Source organism: Dasypus novemcinctus, chromosome 10 (genome assembly GCF_030445035.2).
Source record: "Dasypus novemcinctus isolate mDasNov1 chromosome 10, mDasNov1.1.hap2, whole genome shotgun sequence".
Taxonomy (NCBI): Eukaryota; Metazoa; Chordata; class Mammalia; order Cingulata; family Dasypodidae; genus Dasypus; species Dasypus novemcinctus.
Genome location: NC_080682.1, coordinates 106,533,659 through 106,544,342, shown reverse-complemented (window position 1 = coordinate 106,544,342; position 10,684 = coordinate 106,533,659). Strand labels below are relative to the sequence as shown.

Below are 10,684 nucleotides of genomic sequence, written 5' to 3'. Positions count from 1 at the left end.
AAACTCAAGGTCTCAGCAAGGTCTTGCAGCCATGTTGTCTGTTAGCAATGTTGTCTGTTGGCCATGCTGTGGCTCATCTTCTCATTTCCCTGGCTAACTTGCCTCACAAGTAACAGAGGAAAACACAAACTTTGAAGTAGCAGGACAAATAGAAAGCAAAATTAATTTAAGCCCGAATAAATATATAACCCCATTAAATGTAAATAGACTAAATGTTCCAATTTTAAAAGATAAATTGCCAGTCTGGAGTTTTAAAATCTAACTATTTGTTTTTCAAGAGCCCCTTCTAAAAGATGAGGATACAGAAAGGCTGAAAATAAAAAGAAGTAAAAATATTAAAAGAATCTAATGCAGCTATCTTAACAATAAGTAAAATAGTCTTTAAAATGCATTACTAGAGATGAGGGCTACTTCATCTGAGAAATAATAAATAAAAATAAAATATAAAACAAAACTCCTTGAAATTGTCTTCACTTAGTGTCTCCATGTCCTCTCCTCTCATTTTCTCTTCAATCTACTTTTTCATCTCTAATATTTTGAAACATCAAGTTGCTGCATGCAAGATTGATTCCAAAGCCCCACGCTACTTGATTTATTGGCAATATTTGATTAAATGATCGCTCCCTCTGTATTAGTCAGCCAAAGGGGTGCTGATGCAAAATACCAAAAATTGTTTGTTTTTTATAAAGGGTATTTATTTGGGGTAGGAGTTTACAGATACCAGGCCATAAAGCATAAGTTACTTCCCTCATCAAAGTCTATTTTCACGTGTTGGAGCAAGATGGCTGCCCACATCTGCGAGAGTTCAGGCTTCCTGGCTTCCTTTCTTCCATGGTCTTGCTTCTCTCTGGGTGCAGAGTTCTTCTCTTCCCAGGACTTGCTTCTTCCTGGGTTCAGTGTTCCTCTCTTCCTGGGGCTTGCTTCTCTTTCCTCTGTGAGGTTACTTTCCAGGGCTTTAGTTTAAGGCTTCAGCATCAAACTCCAGCATCAAAAACCCTCGACTCTGTCCTTTGCCATGTCTTTTATCTCTGAGTCCCCACTCATCAAGGCCCAAATGAAGAGGCCCAATCAAAGCTCTAATCATAACTTAATCACATCCAGGTACAGACCAGATCGCAAATATAATCCAGTATCTATTTTTATAAATCATAACCATATCAAACTGCTACACCCTCTCTTTGAAACATTTTCTTCACTTTGACACCACTATCTCACAGATTACTCTCTTGACTATTTCCCTCCTTCTCAGTCCCCCTTGCTGGTTCCTCCCACTTGCGGTACCCTAGGACTCCGCTCTTGACCTTCTTTTCTACCTACCTCCACTCCCTAGGCAATTTCATCCAGTCTTCTTGTTTTGGGTATATATTTTTAGAATTTAAGTCTGTAGCCCATTTCCCTCCCAATTCAAGACTTGTATATCAAACTGCCTACTCAACATTTCCACTTTGATGTCTAACAATCATCTCAAAGTTAATATGTCCAAAGTTGAACTCTTGATCTCTACCCTACCCTCACCCCACTGAAATTTGCTCCTCCTACAGTCTCATCTCTCATTTCTCAGAAAGTAACAATTTTAATTCTTCAGGGAAAAAAATCCCAGTCATTCTTGGCTATCGCTTCCAATCCATCAGCAAATCCTATCAGTATTATCTTCAAAATATATTCAGAATCTGTCCTTCTCACTACTTCCACTGGTAGCACCCTGGCTAAAACCACCATTTACCCTTACCTAGATTACTGTAGTAATTTGTTACTAGATTCTCTGTTTTTGCCCTTGACCCCTACAAGCTACCCTCAATACAGCCAGAGGGAGACTTTTAAATGTTGATCAATCGTGTCATTTCAAAAATACTCTAATACCTCCCTTCTCACTCCAAGTGAAATCCACATCCTTACAATAGGCCATCAGAGCCTACCTATTCTGGTCCCAGCTCCTCTCTAATCACTCTACCTCAACCTTCCTAGCCTCCTTGCTGTTGCTTGAACATGACAAGCATATTCCTGTCTCAATGTTTTGTGATTTGCTATTTCTTTTGTTTGGAATGCCCTTCCTTCAGATATTCATATGGCCTGTTTTCTCACTTCCTCTGGCCTCTGCTCAAGTGACTCCTTCTATTAGAACTTCTGTGAACACCTGTCTAATTTAAAACCTCCCACCCCGACATTCCCTGTCCTACTTACTCTGCTTTATTTTTTACCATAGTATGTATCATCACGTTTACATGTCTATTTATTTTCTTCTTCCTGACTAGAATGAAATTCCCATGGGAGCAGGGTCTTTGCTTTGTTCACTGCTTTATCTTTAGCAATTAGAACAGTGCTTGCTTCATGGTAAGCATTCAATCAGTTTTGTTGTATAAGGGCATGAATATAAATTTACATTCTTCAAATCTAATATTTCTTCAAATCTAATATTTTATAGTTCCATAATAGTTTTGTTAACCTTCTTAGAGTGACCAGTTAACTTTCAAATTAAAAAGTAAAAAAGAAAAAAAGGGTAAAAAATTAAGAAAAGATCATTTTGCAAATTTCTACAGAAACAAGTTTCTGAGCTTTCTCTTACTAGGGAAACCGTTATACTCCCTCTTCTGGACACACTTGGATACTGTTCTTGGATTTATGAGTTCTAAGTCTTCTTGGATACCCTTCAAAATCTAAACAATAAGCTGAAACCCCTGGGCAAGGTTTTTGGTAACCAGTGTGTGTCAGTCATGATCTTGCTGCAAAAAGTGAAGGCTGATTGGTTCTGGTGTTGAATTAAAATGTGTGTTTCTCCTGCCTTCTATACTTGTCCTACATAATTTCATCTCCTGAAAGTTTCTGTTGATTTACTAGTGTTTGTCAGAGAACTGTCTTATAAAAACCACTGCTTATCAAATTTTAATGTGCATATAAATTATCGGTGGATCTTGTTAAAATGTAGATTCTGGATCACTAGAACTGGGGTGGGCCTAAAATTTTTATTTCTTAATAAGCTCCCAGAGGATGCTGATGCTCCTATATCTTCTATGTCTTTGGCCATCGAATCACCTAAATATTTGTTTAAAATGTACGTACCTAGAATTCATCCTAATGTACTGATTCAGAATCTCAGGGGGCAGTGTCCAGGAGAGTACATTGTAAATTCCCAGGGAGATAGTTTTGAGAACCACTGGTCTACGGATTTCAAATACCCTCTACCTTTTTTTTCCCTACTTATTTATTTTCTGTTTTTCAAAGTCCAGTGCAGTTTCCTCCTCACTGGTGATGCTTTTATTGGCCATCTCAGAACTGAATTCTTGAACAGCTGTCTGCAGAAAGCATTTGCTATATATCATGGGCTATCTCTTCTTGCAGATATCCTGTGTCCCCAATCAGATTTTATTTCTTGAAATGAATAATTAAGTTACATACATTCTTGTAGCCTTGACTTGTAGCAAAATATGTAGCAAAGAGTAAATGTTCAATTAATATTTGTAATGGACAATTTTGGTGATGATAATGGAGAATGGATTTCTCTTAAGGACACATGGTTGTTTCCCAGGCTTTGTGTGATGAAAAGAAACTGATTCCACAAAAGAAATACCTGACTGCTTAGCAAAATTCTAACGCCCAACGATAGCATTTTATTTTTCAGGAATTCAGGAATTTTGTACCTTAGTGCTTTGGATTCTATTACGGTAAAAGGCATTTTAAAGGTAAGAAAGTAATACTTTGCAACTAGTAGGTCTTTTAACAGTGAACCTTAAGTACTCTAAAGTATTCGTACAGCCATGGTGTAAATATCATTACACCTGCCTTACAAAAAAAGCTGTCTAGGGGGAAAGTTCTAAGATACCTGGTCAAATGCATATAGCCACTGTAAGAAGGCCAAGCCAAGAAAGCCAGCAGCAGCGAGCGCCGGCCAGGTAAAGCACTTCCTAGCTGCTCCCTGACTGCAAGTTGTTACTTGAAAGACGGGCATTCCATGGAAGAGGGCAGACTAAGAAAAGGAGAAAGTGAAGATAATTTCAATTAGGGAAAACCACTTTTTTCTTCCTACGTATTCCCCTTACCCTTTACATCTCTCTTGTAACGTTGATACATTCTTAATTTTATTATAGTTAAATGCCGACCCATCTTCTCTTCTTAACAGCTTCCTGTCCGTTTTCCCGTCGTCTTGTTCTCCCTTAACACCGAATCGACGGTAGCAAAACGATCTGTTGTCCGAGGAGATCTGAAATGAGGTTACTTGGAACGCTAGTCCCATCACTTACGAAGTCAGCCTCTTTGAGAGTCAGTTCACCTCAGAGAGAGCCAGTTTCTTCTTTGTGTGTGAAATGGGGACGGATCCTGCCCACCTACCTCACAGAACCACTGAAGCGGTAGAACTCGATTCGTAAACTGTAAAGCACTAAATGGAAACAGTTGTTCCCTCCCTCGGTCATTCCCGGTTTAATATAATCTAATCCTAGGGCCACATTGCGCAGCATCACTTGCACGGACAGGGCGTGTCCGTGGGGAAGAGCCTCGAGGTAGTCGGTGTTCCTTTGAGGAACGGGAGGGCGTGGGGCTGCTGGGTGGCGTAGTCCTCGCGGCGGTCTCCGCGGGCCTGGGGGAAAGGACCGAACCACAACTCCCGTGAGGCCGCGCGGGAGTCGCCGCGCACCCTGCCCCCCAGGCGCGTGCCCCGAGGCAAAGTGGGGGCATGGCCCCGCGGTAGAACGAGGTTAGGGGACGCGTGGGCGTCGGTGGGGCTAGTAACAAGGATAAGACGCCTGGAGAAAGGCATATTAAAATAGAAAAAGAGACATATCCCAGCTCCTGCCTCCCCCGCTAAACTCGCGCTACTGCGGAGGCATCGGGAGCGCGCTCCCGGACGCGAGCCTCAGGGCCTGGGGCTTAAATCGGCAGGGGCGGGGCCTGCGGCCTGGGGGCGGGGCCCGCGGCGGCGAGGGCGGCGGCGGCGCGGGCCGCGACCCAGGCATCTGGGACTGTTGTTGTTCTCGCGGCGGGACCGCCTCAGTCAGTTCGTCCTGAAACCCGGAGCTGGTCTGGTCGGTAGCCGGCGGCCGTCTCCGCCTCTCTCCCGCTTCCCTGAAGCTGTGGCCAGAGCTGGAGCAAACACCCGGCGGTTGGTCTCCGATGCCCTTCAGGGAGGAGGGGGTGTGCGGATCCTGGTGAGCGCACCTCAGGCATCCCCGCGTCGGCGTCTTCGCCAGCCCCCCCGGGCCCGCGCACCCCAGTCTGGCTGCCATGGCTGAACACGCAGAGGGGGACCTGAACTCCAATCTGCTCCACGCCCCCTCTCACACCGGGGACCCTCAGCTGGACAAGGCTATCGGGCAGTGGCTCCGTTGGGATAAGGTGGGTACCTGCTCGGCGCGGCATCCGCCCCCTCTTCCCGCACGCGGGCTCCGTTCCCCACCCAGGGTTCCTCAGGCTTCAGGGGAGAGGGCTGGGGCCTGGGGCGGGGAGAGCGGACCGGGCGTTGCCCCCCACCTTTGCCTAGACTATCTCTTGGACCGTCTGAGCTGGGCAGGGACATCTGCAGTCACTTCCTTTCGCCGCGAGCTAAATTGCACCCCCCCTTCCCGTGCGTGTCATCTCTCAAAAAAATTAATCGTCATTATAGTAAGTTATACCCTTCACCCAACTATTTCCTTTCCCCTTTCTTCTCCCTTGACTTCCTTCTCTGCAAACCTGGAAGTGGTTTTTAGCACCCTTTTTGGACGTTTCTAACCGCTGTTTTAATTTTCATCTGGTGTGTTTCCACCTTTTGTCTCTGGTCTTTTTTCACTCCCCAGTATTTTCTGTATCACCTTTTGCTCTTGAGAGAGGTAACGGTTCTCTTGCCTCTTATTTCTTCCTTTTTCCGGGAATTATTTTCTGTAAGTATTCTGTTCAAAGAACCACGTTTTCCAGGTTTCATATGATGTTCCTGATAAAGAATGGTCCGTTGCCTTACCCACGCCTCCTCAGCATCTCAGCATCTCCTCTTCCCAAGTTGATGCAGTGATTACATCTTGTACAGGCATACAGGATGGATTTGCGAGTCAGAATTAAAATACAGCTATCTCACTCATAAAAGAATCCTCTGGTGAGTCCACCAGAGGAGGATGAACCAAGCTTTTGCTTTAGCAAGTGCATAAAATGCACTTGTTGAAAAGAAGGCAATACATTTAAAATGTTATTAACACTAAACCAAAGAATTAGTATGGTACTATAAGGTTTGCAAAAAAATGCAAGTAACTTTAATGCCATTCTGCCGGGACTTATTAAATACCTGCTGGGAATACAGTTCCTTGTTGTAGAAGGCTACAAAAGAAGTGAAGATTCAAAGATTGCTTTTGTGCTTTTAGTCTATTGGGGAGGAGGAAACATAATAGGAATATAAGAGCTAAGGGTAAAGTGACATAAACTGCAGACTGAATATATATGTAAATATCTTCAGCAGGGAAAACCAAATTACACATGAATTTTTTCTTTGTGTGTTTTAATATAGTTAATTGTTTTTGTTTAATGCCATCTGCTTTCATTAGTATTTGTCAATAAATGAATGTAGTTTCATTTATGTTTCCCTAAAGTGAAAAGGAAAATTCATAAAATTCATAGTTGCTTGTAGTATTCCAACACAATTTAATTTTATAGTAACTGTCATGTATGTCAGAGCCTTTGACCTTTTAACAATAGGGATTTGGTTTTCGTTGCCATATATGAGATCTCTCGTTCTCTTTAGGTGCCAGTTTTACCTACACTTTTCCTAATGAGTCTCTTGATTGATTTTTAAAAGGTTCATTGAAATGACTTAATAAATATTTGTTAATTGTCTATGCTGTGCCTAGATAATGTTAGGATAAACTGAAATAAAATGTATATACATATATAAAAAGATAATATTAGAGTAATGTTTTAGTTTCCTAGGCTGCTCAAAAGCATGAAATTGTTTGGCTCAGGCAATGGGAATTTATTTGCTTATGGTTAGAGTCCAGGAAAATATCCAGATCAAGGCATTGTCAAGGCGAGGCTTTATTCCTGAAAACTGGCTGTTGGTGATATGATGGTGTTTGCTAGTCTCTCCTTTCTCTTCTGGATTTCATTGACTTCAGCCTCTTGCTACTGTGGCTTTCTTCTCTCTCTCTCTGAACTTCATTCTCTTTTAAAGGGCTCCAGTACAAGGAATAAGACCCATTCTGATTTAGGTGCGTTACACCTTAACTGAAAGTGACCTCATAAAAGATCCTACTTCCACAGGGTTTACATCCATAGGAATGGATTAGATTTAAGAATATGCTTTCCTGGGATACATATAGCTTCTAAACACCACAGGTAATATTGGCGGCAATTGTGTGGTTTCTAGGCAGTCAGTTCGCAGAGTTCAGAAGTAGACGTGGCCTTTGGACTGAGATGGTTAAGAAAAAATTCATATGAAAATGGGACACATAAAATGAATGAGAACTTTACCTGAAAATGGAAGAGAAATTCTTAATTTATGTTTATAATTATATATATGAATATTGTGGATATATAGATACACTACACATATATACATACAAGGCACTGGCTGAGAACCTGTGATAGATACAAAGTTGAAATGGATATGGGTCATACCTTCAAAGAAAATAGAGGGGGATATGAAGCACTGCACAATTATAATGGGGCAAGTAATAAGTGTCATTAACTGAGGAATAATTAAAATAATCTTAATAGTTATTTAATAAAAACATTAATTACTTAATTTCTCTCTCTCTGAATGGAAGTGAATGCATTTGATAATATAGGTAAGCTAGGCTATGTCCCAGGGCACTGATATTTAGAATACAAAATTATAAAATAATGATTTAAATAGATCAGACATATAGCATTAATTACATTATACTTTGACAGCATATACAATCTTTCAGCATGTAGAAACTGAATTTGGGAAGCGGACTTGGCCCCAGTGGTTAGGGCGTCTGTCTATCACATGGGAGGTCCACAGTTCAAACCCCAGTCCTCCTTGACCCATGTGGAGCTGGCCATGCGCAGTGCTGATGTGTGCAAGGAGTGCCATGCCATGCAGGGGTGTCCCCGCGCAGGGGAGCCCCATGCACAAGGAGTGTACCCTGTAAGGAGAGCCGCCCAGCACGAAAGAAAGTGCAGCCTGCCCAAGAATGGTGTCACACACACAGAGAGCTGACACAACAAGATGGCACAACAAAAAGAAACACAGATTCCTGTGCCGCTGACAACAACAGAAGTGGACAAAGAAGATGACACAGCAAACAGACACAGAGAACAGACAACCGGGGTGGGGCGGGGGGAGTGGAGAGAAATAAATAAATAAATCTTTTAAAAAAAAAAGAAACTGAATTTATCACTTGGTTAATTCAGTTAGAAATGAGGGCCTACCAAATTACCAAATGCCCTCAATTCTTAATACCTCCCTTGGGGAGACACATCATAAGTTATACATTGATGAGATCAATTTGCCCCTTGCCTCAGTCACCAAAATTGCTAGTTTTAGCCTTGGTGGGGTGGTGTACTTTAAAAGGTCTTTATGAGAAAGGTGGTGTTTGTGCTGAACTTTAGGAATTAATTAAAATATAGACCTGCAACTGGCTTAGACTAGTCTTTATTTCTTTCTTCAGCCTTTTTCATAATCCTAACATCACCTATCTTGAATTTGCCATTTTACTCTTTCTCAACATAGACATATATTCTAAGACCAGATCTGTAACATTGAGAGGGGGCTATTCTCAGCAGAGAGAGAGAAAAACTATAATGTATTTACTTAGAACATTTGTTTCTACTGGAGCTCAGAGGACATGGTGAAAAATAGCTGGAAAGGTATGTATAGAGGCCAGGTCATAAAGGCCTTTATGGTCTCGAATAAATAAAGGTATATGTGTGTTAAAAAGAAAACAGTGCAACAACATAGTGTTTATTGGGGCAGTCTGGTAGGCTGGCTATGTAGTTTCCAAGGGGTGGCATTCTGTTAGTGAATTTACTGTAGTCCAGGATCTGACTCTCTGGTCCTCACCACCCACCCCAGTCCTGAGCCTTCAGGCGAATTTGTTAGTGTACCTAGTCTCAGGATGGACTCATCCTACGTAAGGTCACAGAAACTGATGTCTGAATTCAAAATGCTATTTTTAGTATTAATTTATGGTACAGCTATAATAACTGAATGGATTTGCCAGTCTGGGCTTTTTTTTCCTCCCCCCTCCCTCCATTGTCTGCTCTCTCTGTCCATTTGCTATGTGTTCATCTGTGTCTGCTCATATTCTCATTAGGTGGCTCCAGGAACCAATCCTGGGACCTTCCGGAGTGGGAGAGAGGTGATCAGTCTCCTGTGCCACCTTAGCTCCCTGGTCTTCTGTGCCTCTCATTGTCTGTCCTCTGTGTCTCTTTTTGTTGCATCATCTTGCCATGCCAGCTCTCTACATGGGCCAGTACTCCTGATGGGGCAGCACTCCTGCATGGGCTAGCTCTCTGCGTGGGTCAGCTTGCCTTTACCAGGAAGCCCTGGGTATTAAACCCTGGACATCCCATGTGGTAGACAGGAGCCCAATTGCTTGAGCCACATCCACTTCCCTCATTTCCATAGATGCAAAGATTCTTTCCAAAGATGGAAAGTCAAAGAATTGGAAGATTTTTGTTGAGCGTGAAATCAAATCACAGGGAGTTAAATTCATGACATAAAGATTAGCATCATCTTGTAAGTTAAGTAGATACTTCCATCTCATGATGGAACTGTCTTACCACTGGGACCCAACAATTCATGAATTAAGATGCTTCTCCCCCAGGCAATACACAGAGCAACTCTACTACCAGTGTTCTCTTCATTTTACTGTGCTCTAGGGCTGACTAAGGCTTTTACTCTTTTGCTGGTTTTCTTTTGATGCTTTCATACATTCTGTCAAATTACAGATAAGTGTTGCTAGCCAAGAAGCCAGGTTCTATTTAACATGACCGCTATTTCCAGTTTCTGAACCACAGTAAATTTTAACTTTCTGAAAGCATTCTTACATCTAAGATACTAAGCACTGTTTAAGTTTGGGTTGGGTGAGCAGAGTGGAGGGTGGGACTGGAATATGGTGCTGAGCTGGTCAACCAGCTGTAGTAACAACAGCAAAGATGTTAAACTATATATATATATATAATTATTATTATTATTAATTTTTTTAGGAGGTACTGGGAATTGAACCCAGGACCTCATACATGGGAAGCAGGCACTTAACCACTGAGCTCTACCTGCTTCCCATCATTTCCTATATAATGACAACAGTGTGGAGACAGGAATTGGCCATGGCATTTTGAGTAATAATGAGTAAGGCTCTCTGGTCTCAGAATGGATGCCTATGTCGAGAAAGAGTAGAATGTAAACTTAAAAAGATAGGTTAGCTTAGGGTTATGAATGGATTGAGAATGGAAATAAAAGTAATTTTCAAATGTCCAACGGTGGAAATTTTTTTAACCAAAATACAACACAGATTTTTAAAAAGTGGTAAATGTTCCTTTTGAATTATCACTGTATGATAGAAAATACACCCAGGAATCACCTCTACAGGGATGGTCTAGTCCAATTTCGTTGTATAAAAGAACCAAAGCTGTTGAGGAAATTTGGATTAACTTGCGGTGAAGTCTGGACTAGAGCTTGTGCTAGAGCTTAGGCCTGCCATTAAGTTCAATCTTATTTTTACTATAGTATATGTGAAATCATTTTGTTCATACTTTTCTAATA

At 41.8% G+C, this 10,684-nt stretch overlaps 1 protein-coding gene across 1 annotated transcript in view; it reads left to right on the top strand.

Moving 5' to 3' along the window:
* Positions 1 to 4,868: 4,868 nt before the first annotated feature.
* PGM2L1 (phosphoglucomutase 2 like 1) overlaps positions 4,869 to 10,684 on the top strand; it is a 52,520-nt gene continuing 46,704 nt past the window's right edge. Inside the window, exon 1 of the mRNA XM_058305942.1 lies at positions 4,869 to 5,325. Within this exon, the coding sequence (XP_058161925.1) occupies positions 5,215 to 5,325 (111 nt within the window). The 5' untranslated portion in view covers positions 4,869 to 5,214. The remainder of the gene's footprint in view (positions 5,326 to 10,684) is intronic.